Raw genomic sequence first — 20,676 nt, forward strand, 5'->3', positions numbered from 1 at the left:
GATGTTACTCAACTCATTAAGAAACTTGACACAGTTTCCTCAGAGAAGAGAAATCAAATCCAATAGCATGCCATCCCAAGTGAGCATTAATAAAGGATAGGCAATTAGGAAACCAGAAAAGGGGCATGTGTCTGTGGCCTATCATGGGGTCGAGAGCCCAAGAGAACAACAATGCCAAAACCTGTAGCACAGAAGCGGACTGTGTCCAAGTCCCTCACTGGCACTTTATAGGGGGTTTGCTCTTTGCAATGGATGTAAACAAGCAAAAACGTAGCAGAAAGAGCTCTAGAAGGCCAAGGGGGGAATGACAGAGAAGAATAATGTGAAAACAGCAACAGGAGAAAAAATAGAGAAGAGAAAGCCCTGAATAGCAGATTAATGATCAGAAGGGGTGGGGGGGACCTCCCACGTAGAACCTAGGCAACGCGGTTAAAAGGAGAGAAAGTAATTTGAGCTGCGCTAATGATACATTACATTTACTGGATGGCAGAAAGGCAGAATGGGGGGAAGGAGTCGGGAGACTGAATAAGAATAAAAAACTACCATATAGATTAAATCTAGTGCCTTTCCAAAAACAAAGCAAGCTATTATAATTCCCTGGGACAAAGTAAATCATTAGCAAAACTGTCAGGCAGCAAAATGCAGTTTAGCTAAGACTAGCCCTTTCTCAATGCACTTGCACAGCCTTCTCCCACTGGACAAGGGGCAGAGCCATCACTTCTGGAACTGCTCCACTCCCGGCTCCCACCACCTTTCTGATGGTCCCTGGCTCAGGTTTGTTCGACGAGTCCCGTTTTGTTAGACACTCAAATATCTTGTCATTTAAGTTTTTCATGCATGTTCACCACCACAACAAAGGTGAGTCACCTAAGGAACAGCATATATAAACACAGGGCTAAACTAACTGCCTACGGTCTAGCAGTTTCAGGGTAAGCCATTTGCACAGAAGCCATTTATGGCTTTTCTTCACAACGTCACTAGAAAAGCCATTTTACTGTGGAAATAAAAGAGTTCTTGCCATTTTCCCCATATCCGGATGGCCTCAGATAGCCCACAGCTGTTAACGGTTCTTTTCCATCTTCTTTCCCAATAAAGACTAAAAGGGGTGAGGGGCAGGAGACAACCTAGCATCAATTCACAATGGAGCCGTCTCAGAGAGACAGGCAGTTGGGTCCTGGGATGCTCATCTTATGGTTTATGCAATGAGTGAAATTATTTTTTGTCTGCACGAAGAGTACAAAACTCTGCCCCTGCTCCTTTTAAGGCACAAAGCAGACGCTGCAAAACTTTCAGGCTGGTGTTAGCTGGGTCTGTTGGCCTGGCTGCTGCTGTTCCTTCACAGCAGCCAAACACTTACCTCCCATTGGGTGGAGGCTGCTCAGGGTGTTGAGGTTCCCAGAGGAGGCAGTCTGCTGAAGGAGCTGCAAATAAAGCTAGACATTACACCAAAAAACAGAACAAGAGTGAGAGTGAGGGCTGGTTCTGCATCTGGGATAACTCTACAGCACAGCAAAGCGAGAGTGCAGAGGCCCCCAGAGAGAATAAAATCGAAGACAAGAACCCAAGCCAACACAACAGAAACATTAGGCTTATGACAGCGCAGGACAACACAACACTGGAAAAGCCCCGGCCCAGGAGACAGTATGTTCACTGACTACTGAGCCAAGCTCAAGTCCTTGGGCAGCAGAATGCAACACAACAGAGGACAGAAGTAGAGGAGCAAAATAAGCCCAACTTGAGCAGTTGTGCAGTCAGCTATGATTAGTGTTGGCATATCCCTTATTATTTTCTGCTTTGAATTTTTTGTTGATATCAGGTGTTTTCATTAATGGAAGGCTGCTGAATCATTGAGTGTGTCTGAATTTTCAGTAGGTAGTGTGGATTTTTTTTTCCTTGCCCCCTCCCACAAGCCTATCCTAAGTGTTTAGTGGTACATATGAAGTACCATTAATCACACCCCAGAGTCCCCACCGGGGGGTCTACTGGTACATATTTGTAACAAATCAAATTTTCAAAATTTCTAGTTTTCCTATAAAAAATTCAGACACCTCAAACAATACCTTGAAAAAATACTAATTTGTGCCACATGCCCGTTGCTTCAGTCATAACGGCCCCTGCCTTGCGGCAGCATATACTATGATATACCAGCTTCCCAGTACACCTCATGAAAAAGTTCATGGTCAAAATATGTACCACTGGGCACAAAAGGTACATGGATGGCTGCCATTTCTCATTATTCTCTGCCCAGTTCTTCTCCTTCATCAAGTCTATGCATCTTACTATCAAGACTGTTTTCATCTGGATATCCAGTTTCTACCTTATGCAACTATTTTAAATATCAGAAACGACCGTTTTAGGGCATTTCTTAAGAGTCACCTTTTACTGGCCACAATGAATCCGACTAGATTATTCTCTCCCATGCTATATCATATTCATCAAGCCCTATCTTTCTCCTCCCCTCAAAACTGGTCTTCACTGTAGCAGATGATCATATGACTGATTTACTAATCTGTATCAAGTTCACTATGAAATTCTCTTTCATTGGCTGTGGCACAACAGTAAACAAGAGGGCCCATCCAAGAGTTTATGAAACTCCATAATCTTACTCTGTATCTTAACAAACCACAATCTTCATTTAACCGCATCACTTAAGACCTCTGCTCCGTTAAACCCAATTACTACTCCTTATGGACAACTGATACTGTTTCTGGATCCTTTATTCAACCTGTTGCTCATTCCTATAAACATCTAATCTGGTTCTTCTGTCATCATGGATTCCTCTAGGCCAGAGTTTATGGGTGGGTTTTAAGAAGTCTGCAAACCTCCAGAAATAGAATGAAAAAATTCATGTACACATAATTTTATCACCTTTCAAAGGGATCCATGATCCCACAAAGACCAGAGCAGGGCCACAGCTCTAGTCCAGTAGACTCAGGTTCTGGTTCACATATTCCAGAAAAAAACCTTATACCTAATGATGACATACTACCACTTACACCGTCCATTAGCACGCATGTCTTCATTTTTGTCTTCTTAAATACCTTGGGCATATTCTACTTGACAGCGTCATTTCCTCCCCAAATGAGCACAGTTCTTAGGGCATGTTTAACCAAAACAGAGGCCACAGCTCTGATTATATACCATCACACCCTTACTGGATGTAGCAATGACAAGAGGGGGAGTTATCCCGTAAGAGGCTCCAAAACTCTAAGTAAAGCAAAAGTGTACCATGGAGATCAGTTTCAAAGTATTATTTAGGTAGAAGACTAAACTTTTTATGAACTTATAAGCAATAATCTAGCAATTAAAAACTATTTCATCTGTGAAATATATCACCATCTACACTTCTTGACGTGAGAGAAATATTAGCTAGGATAAACTGGGATTTCTTCTAACACTGTAGAAATATGGAGACCACAGGTATCAAATTAGCCAAAGCTCAGTGCTAGGGGACAGAAATCATTGCTTTTGCTCCCTGGAAACCCTATGGGGGAGTTCTCCTCTGTCCTATAGGGACATTATGAGTTGGAATTGACTCAACGGCAACAGATTTTGGTTATGTTTCTATACAGAATAATATTTTAAAGAAGAATGAAGAGTGAATGGCTATGCTAGTTACTCTGATGTGTACTTTTTTTTTGGACTACCCATATAAATCTAGTGGTTTCTCCATTTATTGTTCTTCACTGGTAGCTTCAAAGATCTTTCTTTCTCACTCACAGATGAGACAGTTTTAAATGCTTGCTGGCAATTCTTCTAAAGGATGCAAGTGGTAATACCCCTATAGCATATATTGCAGACCTGCTGATGTTGTTGTTAGGTGCTGTAAAGTCAGATGCAGCTCAGAGCGACCCTGTGCACAACAGAACAAAACACTGCCTGGTCCTGTGCCTTCCTTACAATCCTTGCTGTGCTTGAGCTCATTGTTGCAGCCACTGTGTCAATCTACCTTGTTAAGGGTCTCCCTCTTTTCCGCTGACCGTGTACTTTGACAAGAATGATATCCTTCTCCAGGGACTGATCCCTTCTAACATATCCAAAGTATGTAAGATGCAGTTTCGCCATCCTTGCTTCTTCTAAGGAGCATTCTGGTTGTACTTCTTCCAAGACAGATTTGTTCATTCTTTTGGCAGTCCATGGTATATTCAATATTCTTTGCCAATGCAATTCAAAGGCATCAATTCCTTGGTCTTCCTTATTCATTGTCCAGCTTTCACACGCACATATGCGACTGAAAATACCATGGCTTGGGTCAGAGGTACCTTAGTCTTCAAAGTGACATCCCTGCTTTTCAACACTTTAAAGAGGTCCTTTAGAGATTTACCCAACGCACTGCGTTGTTTGATTTCTTGACTGTTGCTCCCATGGCTGCTGATTATGGATCCAAGTAAAATGAAATCCTTGACAACTTCAATCTTTTCTCCGTTTATCTGTGATGTTGCTCATTCGTCAAAGTTGTGAGGATTTTTGTTTTATGTTGAGGTTTAAGCCATACTGAAGGCTGTGGTTTTTGATCTTCAAGTCTTTTTAACTTTGAGCAAGTAAGGTTGTGTCATCTGCATAACACAGGTTGTTAATGAGTCTTCCTCCAATCCTGATGCCCCATTCTTCTTCATATAGTCCAGCTTCTCGGATAATTTGCTCAGCATACAAATTGAATAGGTATGGTGAAAGAATACAACCCTGACACATACCTTTTCTGACTGTAAACCAGTAAGTATCCCCTTGTTCTGTCCAAACAACTGCCTCTTGATCTATGTAAAGGTTCCTCATGAGCACAATTAAGTGTTCTGAAATTCCCATTCTTCACAGTGTTATCCATAATTTGTTATGATCCACACAGTCGAATGCCTTTGCATAGTCAATAAAACACAGGTAAACATCCTTCTGGTATTCTCTGCTTTCAGCCAGGATCCATCTGACGTCAGAAATGATATCCCTGGTTCCACATCCTCTTCTGAAACCAGCCTGAATTTCTGGCAGTTCCCTGTTGAAATACTGCTGCAGCCGTTTTTGAATGATCTTCAGCAAAATTTTGCTTGTGTGTGATATTAATGATATTGCTCAATAATTTCTGCATCCAGTTGGATCATCTTTCTTGGGAATAGGCATAAATATGGATCTCTTCCAGTCAGCTGGCCAGGAAGCTGTCTTCCGTATTTCTTGGCATAGACGAGTGAGCACCTCCAGAGCTGCATCCGTTTGGTGAAACATCTCAGTTGATATTCCATCAATTCCTGGAACCTTGTTTTTTTTTGCCAATGCCTTCGGAGCAGCTTGGACTTCTTCCTTCAATACCATTGGTTCTTGATCATATGCTACCTCTTAAAATGGGTGAACATCGACTAATTCCTTTTGGTATAATGACTTTGTATATTCCTTCCATCTTCTTTTGATGCTTCCCGCGTCGTTTAATATTTTCCCATAGAATCCTTCACTATTCCAACTCCAGGCCTGAATATTTTCTTCAGTTCTTTCAGCTTGAGAAACGCCGAGGGTGTTCTACCCTTTTGGTTTTCTATCTCCAGGTCTTTGCACATGTCATTATAATGCTTTGTCTTCTCAAGCTGCCCTTTGAAATCTTCTGTTCAGTTCTTTTACTTCATCGTTTCTTCATTTTGCTTTAGCTGCTAGACATTCGTGAGCAAGTTTCAGAGTCTCCTCTGACATCCATCTTGGTCTTTTCTTTCTTTCCTGTCTTTTCAGTGACCTCTTGCTTTCTTCATGTATGTCCTTGATATCATTCCACAACTCATCTGTTCTTCGGTCACTAGTGTTCAATGCATCAAATTTATTCTTCAGATGGTCTCTAAATTCAGGCGGGATATACTCAAGGTCATATTTTGGCTCTCATGGACTTACTCTGATTTTCTTCAGTTCCAGCTTGAACTTGCATATGAGCAATTGATGGTCTGTTCCACAGTCGGCCCCTGGCCTTGTTCTGACTGATGATATTGAGCTTTTCCATCGTCTCTTTCTACAGATGTAGTCAATTTGATTTCTGTGTGTTCCATCTGGCGAGGTCCATGTGTATAGTCGTCGTTTATGTTGGTGAAAGAAGGTATATGCAATGAAGAGATCATTGGTCCTGCAAAATTCTATCATCTGGTCTCTGGCATTGTTTCTAACACCAAGGCCATATTTTCTAACTACCAATCCTTCTTCTTTGTTTCCAACTTTCACACTCCAATCACCAGTAATTATCAATACATCCTGGTTGCACGTTCGATCAATTTCAGACTGCAGAAGCTGATAAAAATCTTCAGTTTCTTCCTTAGCGGTTAGTGTGTAAATCTGAATAACCGGTCTTACTCATGGACATATGGATATTATCCTATCACTGAGAACGTTGTACTTCAGGATAGGATCCTGAAATGTTCTTTTGGACGATGAATGCAACATCATTCCTCTTCAAGCTGTCATTCCCAGCATAGGAGACTATATGATTGTCTGATTCAAAATGATCAATACCAGTCTATTTCAGCTCACCAATGCTTAGGATATCGATGTTTATGCATTGCATTTTATTTCTGACGATTTCCAATTTTCCTGGATTCAAACTTCATTCGTTCCATATTCTGATTATTAAGGAATGTTTGCAGCTGTTCCCTCTCATTTTGGGTCGTGCCACATCAGCAAATCAAGGTCCTGAAAGCGTTACTCCATCTATGTCATTAAGGTCATCTCTACTTTGAGGAGGCAGCTCTTCTCCAGTCATCTTTTGAGTGCCTTCCAACCTGGGGGCTCATCTTCCAGCACTGTATCAGACAATGTTCTGCTGCTATTCATAAGGTGTTCACTGGCTAATGCTTTTCAGAAGTAGATGGCCGGGTCCTTCTTCCTAGTCTGGAAGCTCAGCTGAAACCTGTCCTCTATGGGTGACCCTGCTGGTAGACGAATAGTGGTGGCCTAGCTTCCAGCATCACAGCAACACGCAAGCCCCTACAGTGCGACAAACTGACAGACATGTGGGGGTTTGCAGACCTAGTAAATCTAAATAACAAACTGGAGCCTGACCCTCTTCTGGATGATATGACTCAAACTCAACAGGAGAAAGATCACATGAAAGGAAATCTATTTAAGACGTAATGAACTCCAGTATACACTTTTAATATCCATTTAATAATGTCCATGTTAGTCTCTTGGTCTCTCAGCTGAAAGGACTCATACTTAGTAAGAAAGACACAAGGATTTTTCTAATGCCCTCTATACCTGGTAGAGATATGAAGAAGAGGTATCTGGTAGTGAGAATTCCCTCAGGAATTTTTTTCCTTGGGGGCAGAGCCACATGAGATGTTTCCAAGTCTTTAAATAAGAAAACCAGAATTTCACTTTAATTGTAGTGGAAGCCTCCAGATATAACCAGGGGTGTGTGACGAGAGAGAGACTAACATGACTTAAAGAATGTTATGTTGGCTGAATTTTTAAGTAAAATGTCTATATGTAAAACTTGTAAATGTCACTGTGCCTGTCAGCTAGGGACAGCAGAAGAAGAAACAGCTGGGAGCTTGCACAGTCTGCAGAAAGCAAACCACAAAGACTCACTGCTAAATACTGGGGTCCAAGAGTATTTAGACCAGCAAGATTTCCCCACACAGATGCTGCGCTGATTTGCTGCATCTGCTGCTGGAGCTGCTGGGCCATTCTCTTCTGTTCTTTGTCCTTCTGTGTATCCGCAAATTTCACCACCATGGGGGATGAGCAACCCTATGAATATACCAAAACCAAAGAGTCAAATTCCTCCTCCTGCGTCAAGGACAAATCCTGCTTCCTACTGACATGCAGGCTGCATTCTAATTTCATTCGTTGTCAAATAGCTGTCCTCCTGATAGACACAGGTGGCAAAAGGGCAACTATTTCCATTCAATACGTTAATTTTAAAGAAAGCATTGGGTTTCAACTTTAAGACACACTGGCCTCTTTAACTTTTAGGGCAGTTTGATGCTATACACGCTGCTGGACTTTGACGGCCAGCTGTCCTCGCATTCTCACACCACGGAATGTTCCTTCTTTCCCCACCTGCTCCCTACCTCCATGGTCTGTGCTTGGTGCATTGCCTTGATAGCCGTCTGTGCCATAGCTCTTGTTGTAAAAGTCACAAACGCACAACCTGGTAAGAGAAGAATCAATAACTCATTCGTTTGCTTATTTATCTGACAGATATTTACTAAGTACCCACTACGTGCCAAGAACCATGTTAGTGATACAAACATGTCCCTGCCTTCAGGTGTTCATGAGCTAGTGGATGACACAGATATGTTACAACAGGGTCACAAGTGCTATCATGAAAAACTAAGGAGCCACAGGCAGGAAAAAAAGTGCCTCAGGAAGAAAGAAGAAATCACATTCCCTAGTTCTTCCTGAAAAAGAAAATGGGAGAAGAAAGTGTTTTCATTTTGGCATCATGAACCTCTCCAAGCACAAAGAGAATTTTAATACACAATACTGAAGGATAGAATTTAGACCCCTTAGGAGTGCTGGGAAAACACTATGGGGACCAACTGGTAGGAGGAGTCATGGTGGGACAGAACCTAGGTATACAGCACTGAGCAGGAGGCCCACGTCTCTCCATCCTAAGACAGCTATGTTGGCTAGGAATCAAAAGAAACTCCAAATTTAAGATGAGTATCTTTAAAGGCTAAAAATGTACCCACCTCGGCTCAGGCCATCAGGTCCCCGCAATATCCGGCACTCTTCAATCTGTCCAAATGAAGAGAACATGACTCGGATGTCATTTTCAGTGCACTTCTTGGAAATCATACCAATAAACAGCTTCCTGTCTTCCACTGCTAAGAGAGTAAAACACAAAAGGCTTAAACAACATTATTAAAAGAGGAGGTGCAGCACAGACCACGGAATCAGACCACCTGGGTTTGAACCCTACTCTGTATCTTTATACCATATTCCACTGATTCCGAGATACACTTTTTTTTTTTCATGATTTAATATCTCTAAAATCACAAGACTTCTTATAATCAGCAGCATCTTAAAATTATAACTGGAAACATTTAGATGAAATATGGTAGCTTTGTGATCTTGGTGAAAATTAATTCTTCTGTACCTGTTTCCTCATCTGATTAATGATGATAATTAATAGCTGTTGTATTAAATTAATACATGCAAAGCACTTGGCATCCTACCTAATTAGCAATGTTTGTTCTTACTAGCAATATTCTACTAAAGAAGGATGTGGTCTTCAAACTTAAACTGATGTGACAAGGGGAACAAAACACACGTCAGTGAGCGCAAATGTTCACTTTCCTTTTCTGACTATTCTTTTAAGGGCTACTAAGTTCTCCTTCCTAACTTGCTCATTTTCCCCTCTCACCCTTGGTCCATAAGAAATTGTATTTCTCAAGGGCATTCCAGTTCATTCTAAAATATTGTTGTAATGTTTCCCTATCAACTATTTTTCTCATTTATTAAAAAAAAAAAAAAAAAAAAAGGCAGACAACTGAGAGGACAGATTACTTAGAGCACAATGCAACCCAGGTGCCAAAAGAACAGCAAACAAACTAAGGAGACACCTTATGACGAGAAGGCTTTATATGCCTGCTTACCATTGTTCTTCTCACTGTCAGCAGGTTTCATCTGTATAGGATGATGCATCTAAGAAGGCAAAAATATGGGTATTATCACTGTACCCATAGAAGGTACTCAGAAACATTACTGAGGAATTATTAAAACTAGAGTCTAAAGAGTTGTCTCTGAACTCATGTCTACCCCATCATCTGTCTTCCCAAAATACCAGACTAGACGGAATGCTAGTCAAGAAGTCAAAATACCCAAGACTCTTTTTCATCAGTTCCTGTGGCAGTCACCCTTTCCCCCCAGAACAATTTGCACTGTATGCCTGATGAGTACGTTCCGTGTGTCAGAACCACCACAGCCCCATTTGCTAGTAGCCTGCTTACCCCTGGGAGGACCTTCATGTTGTGAAGAGCATTCTGCGCTTCTAATGCAGCTTTACGGGTGTAAAATGTAACAAAACAGCACCCTGCAATATATAAGATTGTATAAAATCAAAGCATTCCTTTGAAAAACAGACGATTCCTAGATCACTCTCTCCTCCACAGACATGTTGGAACTTAAAGAGATGGCAGGGTTTACTAAAATTAAAAAAAAAAAAAAATTTTTTTTTTGGAGGGGGGACAACTGAGCAGAAGAAAATAACCAACCAGATTATTCTCCGTGCATTTTATTACCGTTACAGTCTCCTCCTAGTTATGTTAAAATTCTGCTTTAGCTGCTCCTATAACTTCTCTGGAAAACATGACCTCCCTTACAAAGGCTGCGGTATCGTTCCACCCAATCCACCCTACTTGGTACACCAGCTAGTGTGCTGGGCAAGAAGACCAATCTGTGAACAAGAAAAACAGGACCTGCCCTCTTGCATCTTATAGTCTACCAGGAACTCTTTCTTTCCCTGCTGTCTCAAAATAAACCACTCCCTACATCGTAGCCAGTTTCTACCATATGTCTCCAACATAACTATCACTTATAACATTATAAAATGACTTAAGAGCAAGAACATCTTAACGTCTTGGCTCTCATCAATGTAATTATGCTCCTAACAGGATACAGTACTGAGATCTGTTGATTTTGTGCTTTGTGTCTTTATCGCTGATGGGGTCAGGAGTGTGCCTTGTAAATCTTGGGATTCAATGTGGTGATGCACCCATAGTCCCATGAAATATCTATAGATTTCTTTCAAAATCACAGTGCAGTTCAGATGCTAAATTACTTCATTTTATACTGCACGTCATTTTCAGACACTACAACACTTCATATTTTTGGCTACCTTGTGCCACAAGGAGACAACAATTCCTCTGCTACTGAGCTCATTTCAGACGTGATAACCATACCTGCTCACAGTTGTACTGTAGAACACCTTTCACATAAAATTTCTCTGAAATTGGTCATTTGGAAAAATAAGAGTATGCCTCTGTGTGTACAGGGACAGAGTTAATGCCTTATCTACCATTGGTCCTGTAAAACTTCACCCTGCTGGGTATTTCTGGAAGCAGCTCAGCCTTTCTTCTCCTGCTAATTTTGGAGGCTACCGCCAACAGGATGCCTACACACAAGTTCCTCCTAGTTCAGCAGCCATCCAGCAAGACCTCTGTAACACTAACAAGAAATCCATGTACACATGGACTATCTTCTCTTTCCGCTTCTCTAGCCAAAACACTAAAGACAACCGTATGTGGTAGATCAAATGAGACACACACATGGGTCTGTCTCTTGAATTTAGAGCTTTTTCAGAGGGCTGCCTAAGACCCAATTTACAAATCACCCTTATAATGTCAACTTAACTTTTGATTTTTAAGCCATTAAATGTGTTTGGACTGTAAGATACAACTACTAGATTCCCCTATATGATCACAGCAGCATCCTAGCAATCAGAGACTGCACACAGCAAAAAATGTATCTATAAAAACCCAAATACGTGTGCCCTACCCAAAACCCTCACCTTTCCCCTTCCCCAAACAGTAAGTGTCAGCTACTAGACTGATATAAATTCCTACAGAAGGTTCCCTACAGTGCAGTCAGGAGGTGGGTCACCTAAGTGAAGACTGCTTCCCCAACTACCACAGGGCCACTGGAGCTCTGCAACTAATACGGCAGCTAAGAGGTCCTTCTGGGAAGTGCTAGCCCCTCCTCCTCCTGAAACAGCAGCAAGTCTGCCCAGCTTCCCCTGAATACCAGTTCAGATATAAGCAGCCTCCACAGAGCATGGAAGGAAACCTCTGGCAAAACCAGGGGGCAGCACCTAACCCCAAGAGGGGTTCACTGAGTGTAGATTTTCCAGCTAAAAAACGTGACGGCAGAAACAGAGAAAGGGAGTGACAGCCGGGGGCCGGGGCGACGACGACTGTGCCCCCTGGTGGAAAGATTGATTAGTACATGATATCTCACCTGAGTGGCAGTGCCTGCTGGTGGCCAGACTGACCACAGAGTGTTCTTTGGTGTATTTGGGAGAGATTTAAAGTTGAAAAATTAGCTCTGGAACTATCAAATCCCATTTAAGCCAGAAAGGGAGAAGTTATCACAGAGAGGGAGAGGAAATGGTAAGCAAAGGCCAAAGGCTCTGGCCACCGAAGAGCTTCTTGCAGAAAGCCAAAACAAAAACAAAACCCAAAAAAAAACCCAAAACATCAAATAATGGAGAAAACTGAGAAAGTTAAACCTTTCATGAACCAATTATTTTCTGCTTTGAATTTTTTGTTGATATCATATGTCTTCATTAATGGAAGTATGCTGAATCACTGAGTGTGTCCGAATTTGTGGTAGGTAGCATGGATTTTTTTCTTGCCCCTTCCCACAAGCCTATCCTAAGTGTTCAGTGGTACATATGAAGTACCACTAATTATACCCCACAGTCCCCACTGGGTCTACTGGTACATATGTGTAACTAATATAAATCTTCAAAATTTCTATTTTTCCTACCAAAACTTCAGATACTTCGTACAATATCCTATAAAAACAGTAATTTGCAGCACACGCCCAATTCTTTGGTTTCAAACAGTCAAAAGACCCCTGCTTTGCGGCAGAACGCACTGTCAGTGCCGCAGCAGCTTCCCAATGAGTGTTCAAAGGCAGAAGAAGTACTTGGTCCCTAGAGGTGCCTGCGAGCACGAAATGGTTAACACCCGCAAAAATGCCAATGCGCCAACAAGGAAAATCACAAGACACACAAAGAACAGAGAAACAAGGGCCAATCCAAATGAACACAACAAAGGGGGTAAAAGCGTATCTAGGGACGGTCAAAAAAGGAAAAAGATGGAAGAATGTAACACAACATTAAAAACAACCAAAGGAAAAAAAACACAAAGAGCTAAAAAAAATAAGGAAAACAATGGAAGAACAAAATGAGGATCTAAAAAAAAAGGATACCGTAACTGAAATGGACAATAACGGAAATGACAAACAGACCCAACGACAGATTTAATCAGGCAGAAGAAAAGAATCAGCAAATTAAAGGAAAAGACAGTTAAAATCACAGATGCTGAAGAGCAATAAGAACAGAGGCTCAAGAAGGCTGAGCAGGGTTTAATGGAATTATGGGCCAACAACAAGAGAAATAATATGTGCGCCATGAGAATTCCAGGAGAGAAAGGGACGGAAAGAATATCTGAAGAAATAATAACAGAAAATTTCCCCACTCTAATGAAGGGCATGAATCTACTAATCCAAGAAGCTCAAAGAAAACGAAGCAGAATAAACCCAAAGAGATCTACACCAAGACATATCATACCTGTTGCTGCTGTTTGTTGTTAGGTGCCCTCAAGCGGGTTCTGACTCATAGTGACCCTACATACAAGAGAATGAAACACTGCCTGGTCATGCACCATCCTCACAATCATTGTTATGCTTGAGCCCACTGTGCAACCACTGTGTCAATCCATCTCATTCAGGTTTTCCTCTCTTCTGCTGACCCTGTATTCTGCCAAGCATAATGTCCTTCTCCAGGGACTGATCCCTCCTGACAACATGTCCAAAGCATGTAAGACGCAGTCTCGCCATCCTTGCTTCTAAAGAGCACTCTGGTTGTACTTCTCCCAAGACAGACTTCGTTCTTCTGGCAGTCCACGGTATATTCAATATTCTTCACCAACACCACAATTCAAAGGTGTCAATTCTTCTTCAGTCTTCCTTATTCATTGTCCAACTTTCACATGCATATGATGTGATTGAAGATACCATGGCTTCGGTCAGGCACGCTTTAGTCCTCAAGGTGACGTCTTTGCTCTTCAACACTTTAAAGAGGTCCTTTGCAGCAGATTTGCCCAATGCAATGCATCTTTTGATTTCTTGACTGCTGCTTCCGTGGCTGTTGATTGTGGATCCAAGCAAAATGAAATCCTTGACAACTTCAATGTTTTCTGCATTTATCATGATGTTGCTTATTGGTCCAGTTGGGAGGATTTCTGTTTTCTTTATGTTAAGGTGTAATCCATACTGAAGGCTGTGGTCTTTGACATTCATCAGTAGGTGCTTTGAGCCCCCTTCACTTTCAGCAAGCAAGGTTGTGTCATCTGCATAAAGAAGGTTGTTAACGGGTCTTCCTCCAATCCTGATGCCCCGTTCCTCTTCATATAGTCCAGCTTCTCGGATTATTTGCTCAGCATACAGATTAAATAGGTATGATGAAAGAATACAACCCTGACACACACCTTTTCTGACTTTAAACCACTCATTATCCCCTTGTTCTGTCCAAACAACTGCCTCTTGATCTATGTAAAGGTTCTTCTTGAGCACAATTAAGTGCTCGGGAATTCCCATTCTTCACAATGTTATCCATAATTTGTTATGATCCACACAGTTGAATGCCTTTGCATAGTCAGTAAAACACAGGTAAACATCCTTCTGGTATTCTCTGCTTTCAGCCAGGATCCATCTGACATCAGCAATGATATCCCTGGTTCCACATCCTCTTCTGGATTAGGCCTGAATTTCTGGCAGTTCCCTGTTGATATACTGCTGCAGCCGCTTTTGAATGATCTTCAGCAAAATTTTGCTTGCATGTGATATTAATGATATTGTTTGATAATTCCCGCATTTGGTTGGATCACCTTTCTTGGGAATAGGCATCAATATGGATCTCTTCCAGTCAGCTGGCCAAGCAGCTGTCTTCCACATTTCTTGGCATAAACAAGTGAGCGCTTCTAGCGCTGCATCCGTTTGTTGAAACACCTCAATTGATATTCCATCAATTCCTGGACGCTTGTTTTTCCCCAATGCCTTCAGTACAGCTTTGACTCCTTCCTTCATTACCATTGGGTCATGATCATGTGCTATCTCTTGACATGGCTGAATGTCTACTAATTCTTTTTGGTATAATGACTGTGTATTCCTTCCAGCTTCTTTTTTTTTTTTAATAATTTTTATTGTGCTTTAAGTGAAAGTTTACAAATCAAGTCAGTCTGTCACATATAAGCTTATATACACCTTACTACATACTCTCCTTTACTCTCCCCCTAATGAGTCAGCCCGCTCCCTCCTTCCAGTCTTTTTCGTGACCATTTTGCCAGTTTCTAACCCTTTCTACCCTCCCATCTCCCCTCCAGACAGGTAGCTGATACAAGTAGCTCACTCTTCATCAGCATCTCTCTCCTACCCATTGTCCAGTCCCTTCCAAGTCTGACGAGTTGTCTTCGGGAATGGTTCCTGTCCTGGGCCAAAAGAAGGTTTGGGGACCATGACCACCAGGATTCTTCTAGTCTCAGTCAGACCATTAAGTATGGTCTTTTTATGAGAACTTGGGGTCTGCATCCCACTGTTCTCCTGCTCCCTCAGGGGTTCTCTATTGTGCTCCCTGTCAGGGCAGTCATCGGTTGTGGCCAGGTACCATCTAGTTCTTCTGGTCTCAGGATGATGTAAGTCTCTAGTTCACGTGGCCCTTTCTGCCTCTTGGGCTCATAGTTATTGTGTGATCTTGGTGTTCATTCTCCTTTGATCCAGGTGGGTTGAGACCAATTGATGCATCTTAGATGGCTGCTTGTTAGCATTTAAGACCCCAGATGCCACACTTCAAAGTGGGATGCAGATTGTTTTCATAATAGAATTTATTATGCCAATTGACTTAGAAATCCCCTTAAGCCATAGTCCCCAAACCCCCACCCTTGCTCTGCTGACCTTTGTAGCATTCAGTTTATCCCGGAAACTTCTTTGCTTTTGGTCCAGTCCAGTTGAGCTGACCTTCCGTGTATTGAGTATTGTCCTTCCCTTCACCTAAAGTAGTTCTTATCTACTAACTAACCAGTAAATAACCCTCTCCCACCCTCCCTCCCTCCCCCCTCTCATAACCACTAAACAATGTGTTCTTCTCAGTTCATACTATTTCTCAAGATCTTACAATAGTGGTCTTATACAATATTTGTCCTTTTGCCTCTGACTAATTTCACTCAGCATAATGCCTTCTGGGTTCTTCCATGTTATGAAATGTTTCACAGATTCGTCACTGTTCTTTATCAATGCGTAGTATTCCACTGTGTGAATATACCATAATTTATTTAACCATTCATCCGTTGATGGACACCTTGGTTGCTTCTAGCTTTTTGCTACTGTAAACAGTGCTGCAATAAACTTGGGTTCCACCTTCTTTTGATTCTTCCTGTGTCATTTAATATTTTCCCCATAGAATCCTTTACCACTGCAACTCAAGGCTTGAATTTTTTCTTCACTTCTTTCAGTTTGAGAAATGCCGAGGGTCTTCTTCCCTTTTGGTTTTCTATCTCCAGGTCTTTGCACATGTCATTATAACACTTTACTTTGTCTTCTCAAGCTGCCCTTTGAAATCTTCTGTTCAGTTGTATTACTTCATCATTTCTTCCTTTTGCTTTAGCTGCTAGACATTCGTGAGCAAGTTTCAGAGTCTCCTCTGACATCCATCTTGGTCTTTTCTTTCTTTCCTGTCTTTTCAGTGACCTCTTGCTTTCTTCATGTATGTCCTTGATGTCATTCCACAATTCATCTGGTCTTCGGTCATTAGCGCTAAAGGTGTCAAATCTATACTTGAGATGGTCTCTAATTTAGATGGGATATACTCAAGCTCGTATTTTGGTTCTCGTGGATTGCTCTGATTTTCTTTAGTTTCAACTTGAACTTGCATATGAGCAGCTATGGGTCTGTTCCACAGTCGGCCTCCAGCCTTGTTCTGACTGACGATATTGAGCTTTTCCATCGTCTCTTTCTACAGATGTAGTCGATTTGATTCCTGGGTATTCCATCTGGTGACGTCCATGTATGCACTCACCGTTTATATTGGTTAAAAAAAGGTATTTGCAATGAAGAAGCCATTGGTCTTGCAAAATTCTGTCATTTGATCTCCAGCATTGTTTCTATCACCAAGGCCATATTTTCCAACTACTGATCCTTCTTCGTTTCCAAGTTTCACATTAAAATCACCAGTAATAATCAGTGCATCCTGATCGCATGTTTGATCAATTTCAGACTGCAAAAGCTGATAAAAATCTTCAATTTTTTCATCTTTGGCCTTAGTGGTTGGTGCGTAAATTTGAATAATAGTCGTATTAACTGATCTTCCTTGTAGACGTATGGATATTACCCAATCACTGTCAGTGTTGTACTTTTAGGACAGATCTTGAAATGTTCTCTTTGATGATGAATGTAACACCATTCCTCTTCAAGATGCCATTCCTGGCATAGTAGACTATATGACTGTCCGATTCAAAATGGTCATTATCAGTCCATTTCAGCTCACTAATGCCTAGGATATCGATGTTTATGCATGCCATTTCATTTTTGACGATTTCCAATTTTCCTAGGTTCATACTACATACACTCCAGGTTCTGATTATTAATGAATGTTTGCAGCTGTTTCTTCTCATTTTGAGTCATGCCACATCAGCAAATGAAGGTCCCGATGGCTTTACTCCATCCATGTCATTAAGGTCTACTTTGAGGAGGCAGCTCTTCCCCAGTCGTCTTTTGAGTGCCTTCCAACTTGGGGGGCTCATCTTCCGGCACTATATCAGACAATGTTCCGCTGCCATTCATGATGTTTTCACTGGCCAATTCTTTTCAGAAGTAGACTGCCATGTCCTTCTTCCTAGTTTGTCTTAGTCTGGAAGCTCATCTGAAACCTGTCCTCTATGGGTGACCCTGCTGGTATCTGAATACTGGTGGCATAGCTTCTAGCATCACAGCAACACACAAGCCCCCACAGTATAACAAACTGACAGACACCATATTTAGGCTATCAAAAATTAAACATAAAGAGAGAAGCCTGAAAACAGTGAGAAAGAAGCAAACAGTCACATACAAAGGATCCTCAATAAGATTAAATTTTGATTTCTCCTCAAAAACACTGGAGGCCAGAAGGCAATGGAATGATATATTTAAAATGCTGGAAGAAAAAAAAAACTATCATCCAAGAATACTATACTTAGCGAAACTATCCCTCAAAAAAATGAGTGTGAAATTAAAACATTCCCAGAGAAACAGAAGCTGAGAGTTCATATCCATCAAACTGGCCCTATAAAAAAATACTAATGGGAGTTCTGTAGCTGGAAGGGAAAAGACCTGGAAAGAATTCAAAACTACACATAAAAAAGAAAGATCCCTGACAGTCTGACTTGATTTGTAAACATTCACTTGAAGCTCAATAAAAGTTAATAAAGAAAGAAAGATCCCTAATAAAGGGAAATGCATGGACAAGTATAAGGGCTAGTAATAAGGTATTCCTGCTTGATAAATCTATATGTTTTGCCCTTTATGTTTTTTAATAACATATACATAGAGAAGGCAAGGATAAAATTATTTTACAGGGCACATGAAATATAAAGACATAATTAGTAATAATAACTGCAAAAGGAGGGAAAAGGAATGGTACAGATACAGAATTTTTTGTGTTTTACTGAAGTTAAGGTGGTATCCACTTACCCCAGAATGTTATAAATACAAGTTCTTAAGTGTAATATTCATGGTAATCACTAAGAAAATATATTTTAAAAACATACACAATAGGAAAGGAAAGGGGAGCCAAAGGTGCTCACTACAATAAACCAACAAAATACAAAAGCAAACAGTACTAAAGGACAAAGACAAAGAAGGCTTAAGACACATAAAAAAAAATAAAATGGCATAAGTCACTTGTTATTAGTGACTGCAATGAATGTAAATGGACTAAACACTCCAATTAAAAGGCAGAGAGAGGCAGAATGGATTAAAAAAAAAAAAAATGATCCAACTATATGCTGTTTCAAGAGACACACCTTAAGCCCAAAGACGCAAACAGGCTGAAAGTGAAAGGATGGAAAAAAATATTCCACGCAAATAATAACCAACAGATAGCGGGGTGGCCATCTTAATATCAGAAAAAGTAGACATTAAGATAAAGTCTGTCAGAAGAGATAAAGATGGACATTATATGGTGATAAAAAGGTCAGTTAATTAAGAAGATTCAACATTGATAAATATATATGTACCCAACATCAGGACACCTAAATATAAAAAGCAAACACTGATGGAACTGAAGGGAGAAATACACAGTACTACAGTAATAGTTGGAGACTTCACTATACCACTATCAATACTGGTCAGAACATCTAGAAAGAAGATCAACAAGGAAAGAGAGGACCTGAATGATACTATAAACCAACTAGATTTAATAGAATATATAGAACACTCTACTCGAGAACAGCACAATACACATTCTACTCCAGTGAACATGGATCATTTTCCAGAACAGACATCATCTTCAATCACAAAGCGAGTCTTGATAAATTTAAAAAGATTGAAATCATACAAAATATTTTCTACGACCACATGGACTGAAGCTAGAAATCAGTAACAGGAAAAAACCTGGAAAATACACAAACACATGAAAATTAAACAACACACTATTAAACTACCAATGGGTCAAGGAGAAATCATTAAATTTCTTGGACTCAAATGAAAATGAAAGCACAGTATCAAAACTTAGAGGATGCAGTGAAGGCAGTACTCAGAGGGAAACTTACAGTAATACATACCTACACAAAAACGAAGAAAGACCTCAAAATTAACAGCCGGGAACCAGAAAGAGAAGAGCAATCTAAACCTAACATACCAGAAGAAATGGAAAAAAAAAAAAAAAAAAACAGAGATCAGAGTGTAAGTAAATAAAACTGAAAACAGAGAAACAATAAAGAGAATCAATAAAACCAGAGGCTGAGTCTTTGAAAAGACCAGTAAAACTGACAAGCCTTTAGCTAGAATGATCAAAAAAAAAAAGATACAAATAACCAAAGTAAAAATGAAAGAAGGGACACTACAACTGACTGGACAGAAATAAAGAATTATGACAGATATTATGAACAACTGAATGGCAACAAACTGGATAACCTGGATGAAATGAACATATTCTTAGAACCACACAATCTATCCAAACTGAATCAAGAGGAAATAAGAGTCTCAACAGACCTAAAATGAATGAAGAGTTCAAATCAGCAAAAAACCTCCCAACAAAAAAAAGATGGCATCACTGGGGAACTGTACCAAACATTTAGAAAAGAATTGACACCAATACTGTTTAAATTCTTCCAAAAGATAAAGAAGGAAGGAATACTCTCTAATTCATCTTATGAAGGAGAAACATAACCCTGATACCCAAACCAGACAAAGACACCACAAGAAAATTTTAAGCCAATATCTCTTATGAATATAGATGCAAAAATCTTCAACAAAATACTAGTGAACAGAATTCAACAGCATATTAAACAAGTCATACACTATGATCAAGTGGGATTTACTCCAGGAATCCAGGGATGATTCAACATTAGAAAATTAACATAATACACCACATCAATAAAACAAAGGAAGAGAATCACATGACCATCTCTATGGATGCAGAAAAAGCATCTGATAAAATCCAACACCCTTTCTTGATGAAAACCAAAGAAGAACGGATAAAAGGGAAATTCCTCAATATAATTCGCGGCACATATGAAAAGCCAACAGCCAACACTATACTTAATGGAAAAAGACTGAGGGCTTTTCCACTGAAAACAAGAACAAGACAAGGGTGCCCACTCTTACCTTTGTATTTAACATTGTATTAGAACTCCTAGCCAGAGCAAAAAACTACCCAAAGAGGCAGTTGTTCAGACAGAACAAGGGGATACTGATGGGTTTAAAGTCAGGAAAGGTGTGTGTCAGGGTTGTATTCTT

The 20,676-nt window shown here is 40.5% G+C and overlaps 1 protein-coding gene across 11 annotated transcripts in view; it reads right to left on the bottom strand.

Moving 5' to 3' along the window:
- Nucleotides 1-20,676, bottom strand: part of CELF1 (CUGBP Elav-like family member 1) — a 94,902-nt gene that overhangs the window by 11,126 nt on the left and 63,100 nt on the right. For 5 of the 11 annotated variants that reach the window (XM_049891155.1, XM_049891147.1, XM_049891146.1 and 2 more), the window contains exons 3-8: nucleotides 9,915-9,997; nucleotides 9,561-9,609; nucleotides 8,655-8,789; nucleotides 8,031-8,110; nucleotides 7,546-7,707; nucleotides 1,358-1,433 (exon numbers count right to left, since the gene is read on the bottom strand). In XM_049891155.1, the coding sequence (XP_049747112.1) occupies nucleotides 1,358-1,433; nucleotides 7,546-7,707; nucleotides 8,031-8,110; nucleotides 8,655-8,789; nucleotides 9,561-9,609; nucleotides 9,915-9,997 (585 nt within the window). The remainder of the gene's footprint in view (nucleotides 1-1,357; nucleotides 1,434-7,545; nucleotides 7,708-8,030; nucleotides 8,111-8,654; nucleotides 8,790-9,560; nucleotides 9,610-9,914; nucleotides 9,998-20,676) is intronic. The other 6 variants (XM_049891153.1, XM_049891154.1, XM_049891150.1 and 3 more) reach the window with 3 other exon arrangements.

This window comes from Elephas maximus, chromosome 7 (assembly GCF_024166365.1).
Source record: "Elephas maximus indicus isolate mEleMax1 chromosome 7, mEleMax1 primary haplotype, whole genome shotgun sequence".
NCBI lineage: Eukaryota > Metazoa > Chordata > Mammalia > Proboscidea > Elephantidae > Elephas > Elephas maximus.